This window comes from Rhinolophus sinicus, linkage group LG01 (assembly GCF_036562045.2).
Source record: "Rhinolophus sinicus isolate RSC01 linkage group LG01, ASM3656204v1, whole genome shotgun sequence".
Taxonomy (NCBI): domain Eukaryota; kingdom Metazoa; phylum Chordata; class Mammalia; order Chiroptera; family Rhinolophidae; genus Rhinolophus; species Rhinolophus sinicus.
Window position 1 is genome coordinate 107,890,835 of NC_133751.1, and position 20,874 is coordinate 107,911,708.

The 20,874-nt window shown below is 46.3% G+C and overlaps 1 protein-coding gene across 2 annotated transcripts in view; it reads right to left on the reverse strand.

Annotated features, from left to right (window-relative positions):
* Nucleotides 1-20,874, reverse strand: part of FBLN2 (fibulin 2) — a 100,895-nt gene that overhangs the window by 27,541 nt on the left and 52,480 nt on the right. For both annotated transcript variants that reach the window (XM_019718395.2, XM_019718394.2), the window contains exons 3-4: nt 4,846-4,957; nt 3,320-3,449 (exon numbers count right to left, since the gene is read on the reverse strand). In XM_019718395.2, coding sequence (XP_019573954.2) covers nt 3,320-3,449; nt 4,846-4,957 — 242 coding nt within the window. The remainder of the gene's footprint in view (nt 1-3,319; nt 3,450-4,845; nt 4,958-20,874) is intronic.

The following is a 20,874-nucleotide window of genomic DNA, read 5'->3' on the forward strand; positions in this document are numbered from 1 at the left end:
CAGTCAGAGATAGAAGTCACTGGGTGAAACTTTCCAAAGAGCTTTTAACGTAGGCTGATTCAGCTTGGAAGTGCATCCTTTTTACACGCCCCCAGGTCCTTTTTGGAACAGGTATGACGGCTGGAGGACTAGCAACCATCTCGGGATATGAGGTAACCGTCAAGATGGAAGCCACGAGTTAGCGATGACTGAGCAGAAAAATAGAAGCCAGGGTGCCTGAAGATACTGTGCAGATGCACCCCTGTCCCAGACTGCTTACCTCAGAAATCTTTAATGTTTAAACTGCTGTGGCTATAATAATGGCCCAATAGTTTCCTCTTCCTGTGTCCACCATCTCTGCAATGTGATAGGGCAGGTCTTCCAATCAATACAGACTATTTCCCAACCTGCTGGTTGTGCCTCGTGACATGCTTTGGCAACAAGATGAGACAGAAGTGGCAGCTCCAAAGGCCTTTAACACTTCTACCCCTTGTCAGGACCCTGCCCAGTCATTAACATGGATAATCACGGCTAAAAGAGTGTGAAGGATGAGATCAGTGAGGTCTGGAGGGGTCAGAGCACACTTCATCACAGAAGTAGAACTTTGAGCCAACCATGATGCCTGGGGAAGGTCCATTTGGTCATTTTAATTTATGTTCATTTTCCCCCATACACAGAAATGATAATAAAATAATGATTATTGGTAATTCCTTCCGACTGAGATAACTATTTAAAATTTCCATGCATATGTTTCCCAGCTTTCTTCCCTGGGAATATATTACAAATTTAGAATTCTACCTAACAGCCCAGGCTAGCCTGCTGGAGGCCACACGGAGTAGAGAAGAGTCCCGGCTTCAGCCATCCCAAATCATCTAGTGCCAATAGAGCCATCACCTGCTGGCAGACGTATAAGTGAGCGCAGCCAAGGTCAGCTGAGCATGGCCCAGGTTGGCAAAATTACCCTGACTCATAAGATAAGCCAGTCATAAATCAGCACATTTTGGGACTGTTTGTTACACAGTAACAGCTAACTGATACTCCAGACCTGCATCACCCAACGGTGAACATTCACACTTGGAAGACCCACCATGTACTTAATAAATACTTAGTTTGCATTACCTCTGATCCTCACAATCACCCCATAGGACATATATTATTGTTCCCATTTTATAGCTGGAGAAGCTGAGGCTCAGAAAAGGAGACTGGTCCAGGGTCAAACATACAGACAAAAAAGGGATTCTAACATTGCCTGTCAACTAAGTGCTTTCCCTAATATCAGTTGTTTTTAGAAAAAACTAACCCCAACATGACAAAAATTGACGTCAAAATCTCCCAAATGCTGCCTCCTCCAGAGGTCCCTGTCACAGTTATCCAGGCCTGTGACACTGTGCCTTCTTCAACTCCTTCCTTCTTCTCCCCCAAATACCTCCTTTTGTGATGTTTCCTGAAACTGTTCCAATGTCCTAGTTTGCCCTTGTCCTCTGCTGCACAACTAGCCAGGTGTCGATCCCCAATGTCTGTTTTCCCTTCTTCCCAATTTTCAGTGGAGCACATAACCTCTCCAGAATAAAGACTACATTTCCCAGGTTCCCTTGCAGCTAGGTGTGACCACTGGACTAAGTTCTGGCAAATGTGATGTAAGTGGTATTACTGTCTGTCATCAAAAGAGGGGCTTATAACACCCGTGTTTACAGAAGCATTAGTCACAACAGCCAAGAGTAGAAGCAACCCAAGTATCCATCAACGGATGAATGGATGAACAAAATGTGCTCTATATATGTAATGGAATATTACTGAGCCTTGGAAAGGAAGGAAAATTCTGGGACATGCTACAACATGGATGAATCTTAAAAACGTGCTTGGTGAAATAAGCCAGATAATAACAGGACAAATACTGTGTGATTCCACTTATATGAGGGCCCTAGAGTAGTCAAATTCACAGAGATAGAAAGTAGAATTGTGGGTGCCAAGGGACTGGGGGAGGGGAAATGGGGAGTTGGTGTTTAATGGGAACAGTTTCATTTTGAGAAGCTGTAAAGAGTTCTGAAGATGGGTGGTGATGGTTGCACAATAATGTGAGTGTATTTATGCCACTGAACTGTACTCTAAAAAATAACTGAGATGGTTAATTTTACATTATGTGTATTTGCCACAATTAAAAATAATTTAAAAGGGGGGGCTCCTTCCTCCTTCCTGCTGCCTGGAGCTCAAGCAGCCATCTTGGGCCAGGAGGCAGCAAATTACAGTTGGTAAAGCAGTAAGACAGCACGGGTCTGTGTCCCTGATGACCATGGAGCCTCTCGCTCCTTCAGCTCTGGCCTGGCTGCCTCTAGCCTCCAATAAATGACAGAAAAGCTAATGTTTTAGGGAGTGTCCCATTACTTGTAGCCAAACTGACGGCCCATCCCTGACCTACCACCCCGAGGCCAGCATGAGCTCCAGCACAGTAACTCCTCTCTTTCTGTAAATCTCTCCAGGGCCCTGCAGACCACTGGCCTGAAACCCAAGTCCTCAGGGCAGTAATTATTCCTCTTCTCTGTCCCACACCTGCCTGGTGAGGTTTTACTCCATCCTAATCACACTGACACACAGAAGAACCCCCTCAATGAATGGTCTGCACAATTGTCAGAAGGGACCCACATAATGTTCCTCAAAACTCTGCTGTTTCCCACCTCACTCAGAGTAAACAACCATCCTCATAATGATGGACGGGCTCTTCCCAATCACCTCTCTGGCCTCAGCACCCGCTACTTTTCCCCCAGTCACTGTTCTCCAACCACAGATTTCCTTGCTGCTCCTCACACGTGCCAAGCATATGCCTGCCTCAGGACCTTTGCACTTGCTGTTCCTTCTGCCTGGAAGATACTTCCCACAGACATCTGCATGGCTCACCCTTCAGGGTTTTACTCAAATGCACCCTTCTCAGTGAAGCCATCTCCAGCCACTGTGAGCTGAAATTCCAGTGCTCCCTACTCCTGACACCGCTTATGCCCTTCTCTCTTCAGTTTTTCCTTAGCACAATCACCTCTAATACACCGTACATTAACATAGTCATCTCAGTCTCCATCTGCCCCCCTGAAAGAAGGCCCTAAGAGGGCAGGGATGTGCACGTGTAACTCATTTCTGCATCCCTGATGCCTAAAACAGGGCCTGGCACACAGTGGTGTCAGAAAACACTTCGTGAGTAGGCCGACATCATAACTGAAGATGTTTCCTATGCAGATGAAGAGACCCCCAAGCCCAGGGGTGAGGGTCACCACCCTGAAAAGCCCTGCAGGGGAGCCCCACCCCGGCCCTCAGGACTCTCAGGCCCAGGCCACAAGGCCGCAGTCGAGCTTGCCTTGTACAGGGAGACGCCACAGGTGTCGCTGTCCTCCAGCCCACAGGCCTCGCCCTCCTTGGCCCCCATGGCACCGGCCATGCAGCTCTTCTCCTTCAAGTAGGACACGCAGCAGTGCTTCTGGGCTGTCCTGCAACAGACGTGCGCCTCAGCCTCACCTGAGGCCTAGCCCCGTCCTCCCAGTGACCCTCCCCATTTCACAGAGGAAGCTGAGGTGTGGAAAAAGGAAGCCCCTGCCCAAGGTCCTGTGAGTGGGGCCTGTGCTGGTGCAGGGGCACTGGCCGAGCCAGCACAGCCCCACCGAGTCACCTGGCTTTGTTCCTTGGTTTAACCAAGAAGACTTAGGCCTGGACCTCGCTGGACTCAGTGCTGTGTGTCCCTAACCAAGGAGAAAAGGCAGTCGGCACCCCAAACTGCCACAGAGCCAAGAGAGATAGGAAGACCAAATCCTGGGAAGGGCTGCGTGGACGGGCCTGCAGAGCAGCAGCCTCCCGGTCCCTGGTCACGCCTCCCAATCTCTGTGGGGCTGCTCTAGGGCAGAGGCAGCTGATGAGTCAGCAGCATGAGGGCTGAGCCAGGATAGAGTCAGGGTCACAGGAGGCAGATTCAGCCCCACCTGAGGAAGAGCATGTCCCAGCAAGAGCTGTCCAGCAACAGAACTGGCTGTCCGTGAAGTAGTGAGCTTCCCATCACAAAAGGGATATAAGCACACACTAGAGCCACTTAGCTCAAAACTCCAGGAAGCTGAATGGGGTGAGCTCTAACTCCTAAACAGCCCCCAGCTGGCAGGAAAACAGAAGGGGAAGGAAAGCGACATGGTTAGAATGTAAATGTTTCTCCAGGTGGGCTGGATGTTAAGAAGTATGGAGTCTAATCCAGGTCATGCTCCCAATGGGTTGTGTGATGGGAGAATCACATCACCTCTCTGAACCTGTCTTCCTTGTCTGGAAAATGAGTAGGTTGGAAAAGATGGTGTTGCTGGAAAAGAGAAGTGGTGAATGGCTGAGCAAGGTGTCTTCTGGGCCTGGCACAGGGATGGCATGCATGGGTCCCTATCCTCCTCTGCTGACACACTCGAGTCAGAAGAAACAATCGGCACAGGCAGCAGCAGAGGACAGCGAGGGGCCAGCCTTCCTGAGACCCTAGCGCAGCAGAGGGCTGAGGACCGCGGTGCAAAGCTGAGGGAGGAAAACGTGTGGGCTGCACACCGCCTAGTAGCATTGCCAGTGTGTGTGCTGAGAGCAGCACCCAGAGATCCTAGGTGGTGATGGTCCTGTAGCACCTGCTCCAAAGTACACTCCTCTGATCATGCGTTTTAGGCCGACTACGAATTTGTGTGGCTAGTTTACTTTGGGGACCAGTCTTGGGCTCTCCACACGTGCAGAAAGCCTCGCCAGCTGACCTACAGCTGCCACATCTGATCGCCCATGTGCTCACCTTGCACTGCCAGGGCCTGGGGTCCATGGCAAGCAGAGGTCTGGAGCAGATGAATGGGCAGCTCTGCCAGCTCCAGGGTACCCCCCTACCTGCAGACGTTGCCCTCAGAGCCGCTCTCAGGGATTCCCAGGCACTCGTCATTGTCAATGGCCCACTGCTGTCCGGCTGCACAGCACGTCTCAATCAGGTCCTTCGTAGAGACTGTGGGTGGCAGGCAACACAGGCAGCGTCACCACCCTGGAGGAGGCATGCACTTCCAGGATGCCTAGGTCGTCACGCATATGAGATGCCGCCAGTGCCCGTCAGAGCCCCGTTACTGGGCAGCTGACTCCCGCATCCGCTGCTGCATGCTGGCCGCCAGCAACTCACAGCTGGAAGCTCCTGGGGAGCTGCCCCCTGCTGGAGGGGGCTGGGAGAAGCACAGCCAGTCAGGAAGCCACATGGGAGTACAAAGGTGACAGCTCCGTGGGCCACCGCACTCCAGCGTGCTCTGTAGGACCAGGAGCATTGCCCCACTCCTTCCTGTACCTCCCTGAACCTCCACATGCACAAGGGCCCCAGCTCAACGACACACAGAACACCAAGGAAGACAAGACATAAGAAAGCAACAGCAACAGCAAGAGACGTTTAAAACTCAGAAAAGTTCACGGAACAAAGTTAGTGGAGAAAAATCTCTGTGACGGGGGAGGTTGGGAGGAGTCAGGGGAAGGGAGAACATCTTAAACTCAAAGGCACAGACCATGCACTAAGAAATGGATCAACTGACCACCTCAAAATTAACATTCTCTGTGTCACAAAGGCCTCCAGGAACAAATGTAACAGACTGGTGACAGGTGTACAATTTGAGAATGTCTAAAACTGACAAAGAATTGCTATTAAGAAAATATAATAACCTCCTGAAAATTAACAACACACACACACAAAAACAGCCCCAACATAAAATACCTATGAAAGTGGAAAAATCAGAAAGAGCAATAAATGGGCTCTTGGGGTGGCAGTGGGGAGGCAGCCAGTGTTGGGAGACCTGGCAGCACCTACACTGCTGAGTGTGCATCTCTGCCAGGACCTGCTGGGTCCGCTCCCGGGTCCCCATTCCAGGAGGTCCTCAGCCATACTCAGAATGCAACCACCGCAAGCAGCCTGGCTGAGATCCCTGTGGGAGGGGAGTGCACACAGTCTGCAGTTCACGCTGGGGACGCGGATGAAGAGAATTTGGAGAGCTCCTCCATGCAGAACTGCACAGCTACCAGAGACAACAGCCTAGATGAGCAACAACATGCATCTGCACACATGTACACACAGCAACAGGGGGCAGCACGGAACAGAACGCTGAAGGACAAAAGGAAGAACTCAAGTGAGATCATTACACAAATTCAAAAGATTGCACACAAAATTATGATACACTTTCTGCAAGAACACATAAAAAAATCCACAACTTAAACAGAAGAGAACTGTTGCCCATGGTGGGACAGAGGATGGCAATGGGGAAAGGGAATGAAATACATAAATATTAGAGAGACTTGCAAAGCTGTAAAGATGTAAGGTGCCAGGAAATGAGGAGTACAACTGACCCAACAATTCTATTCTGAGGTCTGAAAAGAAATGACATTCAAAAATAAAGCTCATCTGGAACACCTATGTAAATGCTGAGGGCAGCAGGGAGCAATGGAGGAACTTTGAGCCTGGGTCTATATCTTAGTGCAACCACGTGCAGCTGTGTCTCCTCCCAAAGACTCAGTGCCCTTCTCTGCTATGAGGACCTAACGGCTGCACAGCTGCTGAAGCCTACAGGACCTCTAAATATCCTAGAGCAATTCATGTAACCTGTAGGGCGGAGGAACAAATGCACCAAGGGGTGTCAGCAGCCTACAGGGTTCCAGGAACAGAATGAGCATTTGCTAGAATCATCAGTTTTATCTGCTAACCGGACATTTCAAGTCATCAAAGTTTTCTAAGCTTCAACTACCTTCTGTGAAACAGGGAAAATAAACTTCAGTAATAACTTACGGGCTGTTCTAAGGCATCAGGAGGATAGAAAGAATTCTTGATAACTGGTGTCTATCAGGAACAAGTCACAAACATCACACTCAATAGTCAAACACTGGACACATGTCCCACTTAAGTCAGAAATATGACAAAAATGTCAACTGACACTGCTACTACTTAGCCGCTTTCTAGAGATGCTAGCAAATGCAATAAAGCAAGACAAAAAAAGGCACTAGAACTATTAGAAAGAAGGAGATGATGGTCATTATTTGTAGATGTTATGGGTTCATCTTCCTAGTGAATCAAAACTAACAAAGTATTAAATGAACACTAAAAAATTATTATTATTATTTGGTAGCCAAAACAAAAATCAACATATTCAAATTAGTGGCTTTCCTATACATCAGAAACAATTAAATAGAAAAGATAGTAGGAAAAAACAATCCCATTCAAAACAGAAACAATTCTAGAAATAAATGTATAGTAAACATGCTAAATCTACATGAAGAAAAAAACTGTCTAATAGATATAACAGTATACTTTATTAAAAATATATACTGTGTATCTGCACGGGAATATTCAATACCTTAAAGATGTCAATTCTCCTCTATTTAACCTATTACCTTGCTTCCCCAAAAATAAGACCTAGCCGGACAATCAGCTCTAACGCGTCTTTTGGAGCAAAAATTAATAAGACCCAGTATATTATGTTTATTTTTTTATATATTATATTATATTATATTATATTATATTATATTATATTAATTATATTATATTATATTATAATAAATTCCCAGTCTTATAGTAAAACAAGACCGGGCCTTATATTAAATTTTGCTCCAAAAGACGCATTACAGCTGACTGTCCAGCTAGGTCTTATTTTCGGGGAAACATGGTAATTTCAATGCAAACCCAAAGTCCCAACATAATTTGTCATGAAATTTGTCTATCTGATTCTAAAATTCATTCAGAAAAGGAAATGTTTAATAATACCCAAGAAGAGTAATGTCAGAAACAGGCAGCGTGAGAGGTCCCTTGGTCTCTCCTCTTAAAGTTAAAGCAAGTTGAACGGCTAGAATTCAACAAAGGATTCCCTGCTCAACATACAAACATGTCTGAGAGATCCGCACAATGAAACATCTGAAGGTGGACATATCGGGGTGAGCAGGGGAGAAGGGAAGTGGGAAGTGCAGAGATGGGGACGCAGCCCAGAGAGAGGAGTAATCAGGATGCAGCATGTACTCTCTGTAACCCTGAGCATTCCTGCCCGAGTAATCAGCATATACTACAGCTGAACGCAGGGCAGAGACAGAATACAGAGGTGTGACAGCTATGGTCTAGCAGCCACCATTGCCAGGGAGAACAAAAAGCCACAGAGCCCGGTTGCCTCCCCCCACACTCCAGAGTTCACTTCCCCTCACTCTCCCAGAACTAGCAGCAGGCCCCTGAAGAAGCCATAGCAGTGAGTGTCAAGTTACTGGACAAAATATCAATAACAGCTCTGAAAACTGTAGAGACAGTTCCTGAAAGGCAGACACGAAGGCTAATCCGTGAAAGGGGTGAAGATACAGCGCTGAGCAGTCACCATTACTGGAAGAACAAAGCCACAAACACACTTACGGCCTCTCCCAGCCCACCTGGCACCCACCCATATCAGCTGATCTCAGTCGGTGCACCTGGGACACCTCGGGCAGTGCAGCCATGCACCTGGCTGCAGAGGACAGCTCTGGGATTTCATGGGCTTGGAACACCATCACATTCACTCATGGGGGTGGTACCCTGAGACCAAGGGAACCGGGTCACAGAGGAGACACCCACCTCCCTGGGGAATACAAGACAGTCCCACTGACCTGCAAAGAATGCTCCAGCACCACCTACTGAAAAACAAAAGAAAGACCTCTTCTTATCAACCTTCTAAAGAGGTATCACTCTTAAAAAAAAAAAAAAAAAAAAAGGCAGAGTTCATTCCCATAAATACAGAGGCACAGAAATAATCCATCAAATATCATGAACAACCAAGGTAACAAGGCAGCTCAGAAAGGAAATGAAAAAAATCTCCAGAAAATAAATGTAAAGACATGAAATATGTGATTCAAATGACAGAGAATTCAAGATTGCACGTCTGAAAAAACTCAATGAGATGCAAGAAAACTCAGGCAGTTTAATGAAATAAAATCAATGAACAAAAGGAGCACTTTACCAAAGAGACTGAAACATTAAAACAGAACCAAACATAAATTCTGGAGATGAAGAGCTCTGTAAAAGAGATGAAGAATGAGCTAGGGAACTTGGGACACAGAGCTGACCAGATGGAGGAAAGAACTCGTGACACCAAAAATAGAACTCTAAATGATGCAGGTGGAAGAAAAGACTTGAAAGTTAAAAAAAACAAAAAACTATCTGACTCCATCAGAAAGAGCAATATAAGAATAATGCGCACACCAGAAGGAGAAGAGAGGGAGGAGGGAACAGAGAGCCTATTCAAATAAATATTTGATTAAGAACTTCACAAACCTATGGAAAGAACTGGATCTTCAATCCGAAAACCGAACAGAACACTTAATTATCTCAATCCAAAAAGGCCTTCTCCAAGACACATTATGTTAAAACTGTCTAAAACAAATACAAAGAAAGAATTCTCAAGGAAGCCAGGGAAAATAAGAGGGTAACCTACAAAGGAAATCCCATTCGATGATCATATGTTTCAGCAGAAACTCTACTATCTAGGAGAGAGTAGCATAAAAGATTGAAACTATTGAAAGAGATAAATTACCAGCCAAGAACAATATATCCAGCAAAGTTACCCTTTAGATACAAAGGAGAAATAAATTTTTTTTTCAGACATAGAGAAGCTAAGGAAATTTACCACCACAAGACTTGCCTTACAGGAAATACTGAAGGGGTTATTCTACCTGAAACAAAAAAAAGACAACAGGATACAAAAATATGAGTAAGATGACTAACAGACAGAAGCACAAAACTGCAACCCTTGTTCAGAATAGGTTATTACACACTTAAATATAACATAAAAATTAAATGGGATAAAAACATTTAAAAAAGAGAAAAATAAGACAATAGCTAATGCAACTCAGAAATGAACTCACAGCATATATAAGGATAATCTGTGACAACAAATACATAAAAAGTAAAGATCTGAATTTGCAAAGGGGAATGGAGATAATATGCATTCAGAAGAAAAAGTACTACTGTGTATATGAACCTTTGTTTTCCATAAACTTAATGGTAACTACACCAAAAATCCAGAATTGAAACACATAACATAAAAACAGAAGAAACAGGGAAAATCATAGAATACCATCAAACTAGAATAACAGAAACACAAGGGCAAAGAAACAATGGAGACACAGAGCTACCAGAAAACAAAAGATAAAATAGCTATAGGATATCTTCATATATCAATAATCATCCTAAATGTAAACGGACTGAATTCACCAATAAAAAGGCACAGAGTAGCAGATTGGATCAAAAAACAAAACCTAACCATATGCTGTCTTCAGGAGACACATCTCATCTGCAAAGACAAACACAGACTCAAAGTAAAAGGGTGGAAAATGATACTCCAAGCAAATGGCATACAGAGAAAAGTGGGTATAGCTGTGCTTATATCTAACAAAATAGATTTCATGATTAAAAAAAGTAACAAGAGGGGCCAGCCCGGTGGCTCAGGTGGTTGGAGTACTGTGCTCCCAATGCCGAGGTCACCGGTTTGATTCCCACATGGGCCAGTGAGCTGCGCCCTCTAGAGCTAAGATTGTGAACAACAGTTCTCCCTGGATCTGGGCTGTGGTGAGTAGCCGGAGGTTGGCGTGAGCTGCAGTGGGCTGCTGTGTGCTGCCGCAGGCTGCTGTGTGCTGCTGTGTGCCGCCATGAGTGGCCGGCAGCCAGCGTGAGCTGCTGTGTGCTGCCATGAGTGACCAGCGTGAGTGGCTGGCAGCCAGCATGAGTGGCCAGCAACCAGCATGAGCAGCTGGCAGCCAGAGAAAGCTGCTGTGAGCTGCTGTGACAGCAGCCTACTGATAACTGGCGACCAACTGCCTCAGCCAGGGGAGCGCAAGGCTCATCATACCAGCATGGGTCAGGGAGCTGTGTCCTACACAACTAGACAATGGCTTGAACCAGAGTGGAGGGGGGAGGCGGAAGAAAGGGGGGGAAAAGTAACAAGAGACAAAGATGAACATTTTATAATGATAAAGGGGACAATATATCAAGAAGACATAATACTTACCAATATATATGCACGCACTCAGGTAGCACCAAAATATATAAATTACTAACAGAACTAAAGAGGGAAACTAACAAAAAAACCCACAATTATAGTGGGGACCTAAATACCCCACTGACAGTTATGGATAGATGATCCAAACAGAAAATCAATAAAGAAATGTCAGCCTTAAATGACATACTATTAGACCAAATGGACATAATCGACATTCACGGAACCTTTCATCCCAGAATACCAGAACATACATTCTTCTCTGGTGCACATGGAACATTCTCAAGGATAGACCATATGTTGGGAAATAAAACTGTCTCAACAAATTTAAGAAGACTGAAATATACCAAGTATATTCTCTGACTACAACGCTTTGAAACTGGAAACTCTAAATAGATTGATCAACAGTAAGGAAATTGGAACAATCATCTAAAACCTTCCCAAAAAGTAAAAGTCCAGGACCAGATGGCTTCACTAGTGAACTCTACCAAAGAGTCAAAGATTATTTAATATTTATCCTTCTCAAACTCTTCCAAAAAATTGGAAAAAAAAGGCAATACTCCCTAACTCATTTTATGAGGTCCACATTATCCTGATACCAAAACCTGGTAAGAACACATAAAAAGAAAAGTACAGACCAATATCTCTGATGGATACAGATGCAAAAACCCTAAACAAAATGCTAGCACATCATATACAACAATATATTAAAAAGATTATTCATCATGATCAAGTGGGGTTCATCCCAGGGGCACAAAGATGCAGAAAAGACACAACATCCATTTATGATTAAAACACTTAATAAAATGGGTATAGAAGGAAAACACCTTAACATAATAAAGGCCATATATGACAAACCCTCAGCTAATGTCATAATTAACGGAGAAAAACTGAAGCCCGCTGCTCTACGTTCAGGAACACACAGGGCTGTCCCCTATCACCTCTGCTTTTCAACATAGTGTTAGAAGTCCTTGCCAGAGCAATCAGGCAAGAGAAAGAAATAAAATGTGCCTGAATTGGGAATGAAGAAGTTAAATTGCCACTTTTTGCAGATGACATGATTCTTTAGGATCTATACATCAAAAACTATGAGACATTATTAAGAGAAAACTGAAGAAGATACAAAGAAATGGAAAAACATCTGTGTTCATGGACTGGAAAAATCAACATAGTTAAAATGGCCACATTACCCAAAGCAACAGACTGACTTAATGCAATCCCCATCAAAATCCCAATGGCATTTTTAAAGGAAATATAACAACAACAACAAAATCACCAGATTTGTGTGGAACCACAAATGACCCGAAAGAGCCAAAACAATCCTAAGAAAATAAAACAAGGCTGGAGGGGTATCACACTCCCTGACTTCAGTTTATACTACAAAGCGACAAAACAAAAATAGCATGGTATTGGCTGAGACACACAGATCAATGGAACAAAACTGAGAACCCAGAAATAAATCCACATATATATGGGCAAATAATTTTTTACAAAGGAGCCAAAAACATACAATGGAGAAAAGAAAACTTCTTGAATAAACAGTGCTGGGAAAATTGGAAAGCCACGTGAAAAAGAATGAAACTAGACTGCTATGTCATCATGCACAAAAAATTAACTCAAAATGGATCAAAGATCTAAACATAACCCTGAAACAACAAAATGCATAGAAGAAAATATAGGTACTAAACTTATGGACCCTGGTCTTAGAGATGATTTTATGAATTTGACCTCAAAGGCAAGGGAAGTAAAAGCTAAAATAAATGAATGGGACACTATCAAACTAAAAGGCTCCTGCACAAAAGAAACCATCAGTAAAACAAAGAGGCAACCAACTGAATGGGAGAAGATATTTGCAAATAAGACCTCTGGAAAGGGGGAAGTATCCAAAATATATAAGGAACTCATAACTCAACAATAAAAAAACAATCTAATTAAAAAATGGGCAGAGGACCTGAACAGACACTTCTCCCAAGAAGACATACAGATGGCCAAACAGATACATGAAAAAATGTTCAACTTCACTAACTATGAGGTCAATGCAAATCAAAACCACAATGAGATATCACCTCACCCCAGTCAGAATGGCTATTATCAACAAGACAAGTAATAACAAGTGTTGGGAGAGGCTGTGGAGATAAAGGAATCCTCATACACTGTTGGTGGGAATGTAGGAGGTTGGACAATTAAGTTCGCCAACTCATCCTAGAAAAAGTGCTACATCCCTCATTGCTGAATATCATTACGGTCATCTTTGAAGTAGCCCCCTCGGGAAGCTATGCACCAATGCCAGCACCTAGTCTGCGATGTGTGACACAGAGTGCTGTCATGATGGAGGATGATTCATGGTATACTTTAAAACACACCTTCTCTCAACCATAGCTCACACCCAACTGACTACACCGAACAAGTTGAAACTTGTCACACACTGTTACTAAGGTTAAACACGCTGCTTCCCATATTGAAGATCCCTGCCTTTCCATTGATGGCATCCGGCATCAGCATTCACCGTATTTTGTGATCATACATCGCTTCTGATACGGGATTTTTTGTCAAGTAAAAACATTAAGGTGTGTCCTCACCCACCTTATTCACCAGATCTGGCACCATGTGACTTCTGGTTTTTCCCCAAAGTCAAAATGACCATGAAAGGTAAATGTTTTGAATCGATTCAGGACATGGAGGCAGCCACGACAGTGCACCTAAAGACACTCACGAAAGAGGACTTCCAGAACTGCTTCAGAAAGTGGCAAGGACAATGAGGGGGATAATGGCACTGTGTCTTTTACTGTAATAATTTTTTTAAATTTAAACATTCACCATATTGTTTGATCACAACTTGTAGGCAACCCTGTTCATTACAGCACTATTCACAATAACCAAGACATGCAAACCAACTAAGAGCCCATCAATAGATGAATGGATAAAGAAAATGTGGCATGTACCAGGGGTGCCAAGTGGACACTTGGTCAATGTCACTCAGGCAATAGTTCGCCGTAATCAGAAGTGTCTGGACGCTGATGGGAACCACTTTGAGCACCTCTTGTAATTGCAGAAGTCAAACGTGACATGTATTCATCTTTTGTTATTGGTGTATATGGAGTATTTCAATTTTAATAGTTTTCCTTTCTTAAAATGTGTATACATTTTTTTGGCCCCCTCTCTGTATATACAATGAAATACTATTCCACCAGACAAAAGAAGGAAATCCTGTCATCTGTGACAGCATGGATGAAGCTGGAGGGCATTGTGCTAAATGAAATAAGTCAGTCGGAGAAAGACAGACACTGCACGGTATCACTTATATATGGAATCTCAAAAAGCTGAACTGGTAGAAACAGAGCAGACTAGTGGTTACCAGAAGATGGGAGGTGGAGGAAATGGATAGATGCTGGTCAAAGAGTACAAACTTCTAGTTATAGGATAAAAAAGTTCTGGCAATCTAATGTACAGCAGAGTGACTACAGTTAATTCTGCACTATATACACTTGGAAGTTGCTGAGAGAGTAGATCTTAAGTGTTCTCACCATGAGGGAAAAAAAACGTAATTATGTGGACTGATAGAGGTTTTAACCAGACTAATTAGAGTATGTATGTATGTATATATCATATATATACACACACACACATATGTTCATTACACTGTATACCTTAAACTTACATAATGTTGTATGAGGTCTGACAATTAAGTTCAGGAACTGGTTGCAACGATGTTGCTAAACTTTTTTGATATCAGAAGGATTATTCATTATGAATTTGTACCAACTGGACAAACAGTTAACCAAGTTTACTATTTGGAAGTGCTGAAAAGGCTGCGTGAAAAAGACAACCTGAACTTTTCGCCAACAATTAATGTCTCTTGCATCACGACAATGCACCAGCTCACACAGCACTGTCTATGAGGGAGTTTTTAGCCAGGAAACAAATAACTGTACTGGAACGCCTTCCCTACTCACCTGATCTAGCCCCCAGTGACTTCTTTCTTTACACAAAGATAAATACTGGAAGGAAGACATTTTGATGACATTCAGGACATCAAGGGTAATACGATGACAGCTCTGATGGCCATTCCAGAAAGAGTTCAAAAATTGCTTTGAAGGGTGGACTAGCCTCTGGTGTCGGTGCATAGCTTCCCAAGGGGAGAACTTTGAAGGTGACCGTAGTGATATTCAGCAATGAGGTATGTAGCACTTTTTCTAGGATCAGTTTGCGAACTTAACTGTCTGACCTTGTATGTCAATTATAGCTCAATGAAAGCAATAAAGCTGGAGGGAAAGGAAATACAATCCACACACAAAAGGAAAATTTCAATACAACTGAGTACATAACAGTGTAAAATACCTATATGGCAATAGACAGTACATCCAACCAGCCCGGTTATTCTTCCACCCCGTCACTCACTTAAATCTCCTCATAGCATTCATCACTATGTGAAATCCTCCTGCTTATGAACTCTCTTTTTAAATTGTTAGTTTGTGTCCTCCTCTGCAATCTCTGCTTCAAGACCTAGGAGTTTTATTTATCTTGGCATGGTGCCTGGTAGAGTGGGTGTTCAGAGTATTTGCTGAACAAACCACTGAGACACCAGGCAACTGAGAACCTGTGTGCAATAGCAGTGTTGGGCTCACCATGGGAATGTAGCACAGCACAGATACACCTGGCCCAGAACTCCTACCAGTGGGACTTGAGTGGCCACTGAGAGTGACACCACCATTCCATGTTAATCCTCTCTAATTACACTCTGGACACAGGGGAGTCTCCCCTTTGTTTGAATACTTCCGGTGCTGGAGAGCTCACTTCAGCCAGGCAGCCTGTCCCTTTCCTGCCTAGTTCAGGATCACAACGCCCTTTCTTTTACTGGACTGAATGCCTTCTCTCTCAGCCTTCTCCAAGACTGCCTCACAGAGATCAGGAGATTGCAATAGATCCCTGGGTCTTAGCCAGGCAACCCGAGATGGGTGCTCTATCAGGGTAACAGTAACAGCTGAAATGAATGGGGTGCTAGCCATGGCCAGGCACAGGGCCAAGTACTCCGATTCTCACAGTTAACATGCGTGAGTACTTGCCAGATCAGGCAGGGGCTTCAAAGTCCCAAGTCTCAACTTCCATCTGCCCTTCCCCTCTCCAACCCTCATCTTCCCCACGGCTGTCAAGCAGGTGAGTGATGCAGCTGATTCTGAGGTCTACTCTGCAAAACTAAGCACCACCAGCCTGAGAGGTGGTTCTGCTTTCCTGGGGATCGAACAGCCCCCTCCTTGATCAGACGCCAGGTTTCAGCCTGTGTTTGGCAGACTTCCCACCATTCTCTCCTGGCCTTTCCCACCCTGGCTTCCCTCCTTTTCAGAAAAAGGAACTCAGGGGCCGTGACCCCTCATGCTGGAAGGGCCACCCACTTGGAGGAGGGGAACTAGTATGGGGCAAAGCATGGCGCTGCCTGGTACCATCCAATACAGAGGAGGCAGGGCCAGGCAAAGCCCATCTCCTTGACCAGAAAACCCACGCCCTCCCAGCCCAATGCTTCAAGGCTCAGCCCAAAGGTCCTCTCCTCCAGCCAGGTCCCCTTCCCTGCCCTGTCTCTCTGGTTCGTATTCAGTTCCTGGGCACCAGCCTTTTAGAGTTTCAGTCCTGGGGCCTCTGTTCTCCCCTCCCCCCCTGCCCCCCGGCTGATCCCATTCAGTCTCTGAGCTTTAAGTGTCTTCCTCACCTCACCCCTCCCGCACATCCCACTCTGGCCTCAGTGTCCTACACACACACAAAGCTGGCCCGGACTGGGTGTTCAGAGTATTTGCTGAATAAACCAATGAGACACCGGGCACCTGAGAACCACTGGGCATCTCCCTGGTGTTCCCATGGCCAGAATCCGTTTAGCAACTGACTTCTCCCAAACCACCTTTCCCTAGGTCTTCCTAGTATCAGCGAAGCACTCCTGTCAATCCCAGGGCCCTCCTGCCCATTCCTCATTCCTCATCGCCTTCCTCCAACCCATCCCCCGCTGCTCACCTCCAAAGTGACTCCTAGTCCGGCCCACCTCACACCTCACTCCACCAGGCTTCCTGCTCCCACCTGGGTCCTCCTGCAGTCCATCTTCTGGATGGTGCCAGAATCATACCTCACCAGTATCAACCAAACCGTGTCTCTTCTCGGTCTACAGGCCCCAGGAGTCCCCACTTTCTTGACAAAGACCTACCTGGTATGGCCCTGCCAATCTCGTCTCCTCTGATCCACTCTCCCACTCTTCTGGCTCATCCCTGCCCCAGAGCCTTTGCACAGACGACATTTTCTGCCTGGAATCCTCCGCCCTCCCCTGTGCCCTACTCAACCCCCATTCTCTGTAGGGCTGTCCCTTCTCCTCCTTCAGGAATCTCACCTCCTCAGAGAGGATCACCTGACTTCTGTATCCAAACTACCCTCCAGTCCAACCCTCATGACATCACCCTACTTGGTTTTCCTCATAACGCCCTGGCATTCACAAGCCCCGAGTCATCTCAGGGAGCCCTCTAGTCCATGGCCACCCAACAGGAAGCAGCACCCCTCCCTGGTGTGAACACCAGGGACTTCACACCACAGCCCACACTCACATGCAGGCTCAAGTCCGTCTACCCTGGCCACGCGTGCTTACCTGCCATTGTGCCTTTGCACATGCTGTCCCATGATGGGAATTCTTCCCTGTACTTGTCCAACTATCCAATGTCCAACTACAGATTCTTAATGAGCTAAGCCACGTGACTCCTCTGTCCGCTGCACCCCCATCCAGCACACCTCCATTCCAGGCAGAACAAACAGCTGCTTCCTCTGTCTTCATTCACATTAGCACTTGGTACACACTTTACCATGATGTCACTGTCAGGTGACATGTTTGTCTCAACCACCAGACTGAGAAGGTCTCAGGAGCCAAGAATGGGTCTGAGTCATTTCGCGGTTCCCAGTGGCAGCGAGACCTGGTACTTGATGAGACCTGGGACCGGATGAGGTATTCCAGGCCTTTGGTATATATATCGCCTCATGTAAACTGTCATCAACACCACCAGGTCAGAGGATTATCTTCATTTCCTAGCCGTGTAAATAGAGATCTAAGAGTTGACGTGTAAATAGACAGCTAAGAGTTTACGCTGTACTGCCCAACGGCAAGTGCTTAGAAAAACAAGGGGGAGGAATTCAAATGGTGGCCCACCCACATCACTCACACCACCTCCAGTCTCAGAGGGGAGCTTGGGCGGGGCTGCACCACACTGGGAACTCCAGCGTCCAGTGGGCCCCCCCTCGCTTCTGGGAATGCGGTCCAGCAAGTCACTCACCCTCTGCATTTCCACCTTCTTGTCTGTGAATGCGCAAATGACCTCTCTGCCTGCAGTTCACAAAGGGGGAGGTGAGAAGTCTCGGTGTGTGGCAAACCAGTGCTCAGGAAACAGTACCTCCCTGCCCGCTGGCACACAACTCTTCTCCAGTTGCTTAATTAAAAGACAAAGTAGAAGACCAGTGCATGCACAGATAGGACAACCACCCCGTTAGCAGAAGCTGGCCAAGCTCACCTTTCCCGCTTTCCTCTGGGTTTTGGCAGACTCCCCCATTCCTGTCTACTAAGCTCAGGCCAGGGGAGCATGTCCTTCCTCACTTGTCAGTTATCCTGACCTGCACACACAGGTGAGACCAGCTCCTGCTCTGACAGCTGCAGCCCTGGCCTAGCAGGCCCTCTCTGGCCTCCTGGGATTAACAGCACCACGGGCCAGCATCGTCCTGGCTTCAGAACATTCTGCCATCTCCGCCTCACAGCATCAGGGCTCCAGGACCCTGCCAGCATGCGAGCAAGCATCATCAGATAAAGTGGGAAATCTATAAAGCCAGTAATGCAGCAACTGCATTGTCAGGTACGCGTCCAGGGGAAACAGGTACCACGGCCTCCATCTGGAGACCCACCAACAGCCTCAAACAGGAAACGACTCAGGGCCCATCAACAGGACAAGGAGTGACTCAGCCATGATGTGAGGAATGCACTCCGGCCACACGCAACTAGGGAGTGCGGAGGGGCTCAGGGCAGGCCAGCTTTTGTCCCCACGGGCTGGTGCTTCCTGGGTGTCCACTTTAAATGCTTCTCTAACTATTCCCATAACTCCCCTAGCTCCTGCCCCAGGATCAGGCACAAATGGCAGCCTGAGAAACAGCAGGAGGTGCTGGGCAGAGCCCACCCACCAGGACCCACCCACTTCAGCCCCTTAGAGATGCCTCCCTCAAGCCCCGGGTTGGGCAGCCGCAGCCTCCACTGTCCTTTCCAGCACCTCCCCATCACCTGCTTCCTACTGCCTGCCTACCCACGCCCAAGTGAGCACCTGGCCCACTTGCTCCGACCGAGCCTGGCCAAAGAGGCACTCGGCGACTCTCAATGGCTAGCCAGATCTCCCCTGGCCCCGGCCGAGCTGCCTGCCGAGCCCAAGCTTGCACCCACTGCATCTTCACTCCAGCTCTAGGAAGGTCCTAACTCCACCCACACTTTACAGATGAGTAGGCGACAGCCCAGGAAGGAAGCACAACTTGCCCCAGACCACATGTACTGGCAGGGGCAGGGCAGAGTCTACTGCAGGCTGTGTGCTCCACAGTGCCAGTTCCTGAGCAGAGCTTCCAAGGAAGCAAGGAAGGGGGAGAAAGGGGAAGTTCAAGTTCCTTGCTCTGTATCCGTGATCACAAGGGACGCAAGGTCCCACTCCGCAGGCTCCCTCCCCAAGCCCACTACCACAGAGAACTCAACACTGCCCCTCCATCCTGTACAGGGCTAGAGTCGGGGGTCCCGAGCTCTGTGGTCACTCTGCCTCTCCTAACCACTACTACCTGGAAACAAGCCTGACCTTCAGCTCCATAGCCCAAGGTGCCAGCCCCCAGGCTGGGGCTGTTTCTGGCAGGGGCAGAGCCCACAGAGCTCTTTATTGCAGCTCCTGATGGGGACTTCCAAGGATGGCACCTCACAATTCTCCCAACAAGCCCACAAATTAGGGATCATTATTTTCCTTTAAAGGTGAGGGAAGGGACAGAACCAAAATCAGAACTCAGCTCTGCTTGTCCCCAAAGCCCAGGCTGTTACCCTTCTGAAACTGACTTGAAAATATTTCAATGTGCTTTCTGTCATGTGGGCACTGGGTTCACTTCAGCCATATCTGGCTAGTAATATGTGAAGGACATAATAAGGATTCAACACCTCACAGGTAGGTGGTAAATACAGTGTGAATTCTGCCATCCTACCCAAGAGGACTGCAAAAATAGCCACTATTCTTTGCAGAGAGGTAGCAACTATTTCCCTATGCCCTGAATCTGGGCTGCCTCATGAGTACGTTGCTTTGGATAACAGGTCACAGCAAAAGTGACACCTCTGCTCTCTCCTGGGACCCTGCCAAGATGTGAACAAACCAGGGCTAACCCGCGGGATGATGAGACCACATGCAGCAGACAAGCCATGGTGACAAGGCCATCTACAGTGGAGCCACCAGGTGCACAGATACATAAATGAGCCCAGCTGCCATCAGACAAGCATGGCCTAGGTCGGGAGAGCCCAGACCAACTGCTGACCCACAATGGTTACAAAACTAACACCAGCCACAAGTAATTAGCTAGGAACAGATCTAATTAAAGATATGTAAGACCTCTATCCTCAAAACTATAAAAAACTGCTGAAAGAAATCAAAGAATAAATCGAGGGATATAGCATGTTCATGCATTAGAAACGTAATATTGTTAAGATGTCAATTCTCCCAAAATTGATCTACAGAGTAAACACAATACCAATTTAAAAATCCTAGCAGTCTTCTTAAATGTAGAAATTGGAAATGCAAAGGACCTAGAATAGCCAAAATGATCTTTTAAAAGAACAAAACTGGTAAACTCCCACTGTCAGATATCAAAAATAACTAGAGCTACA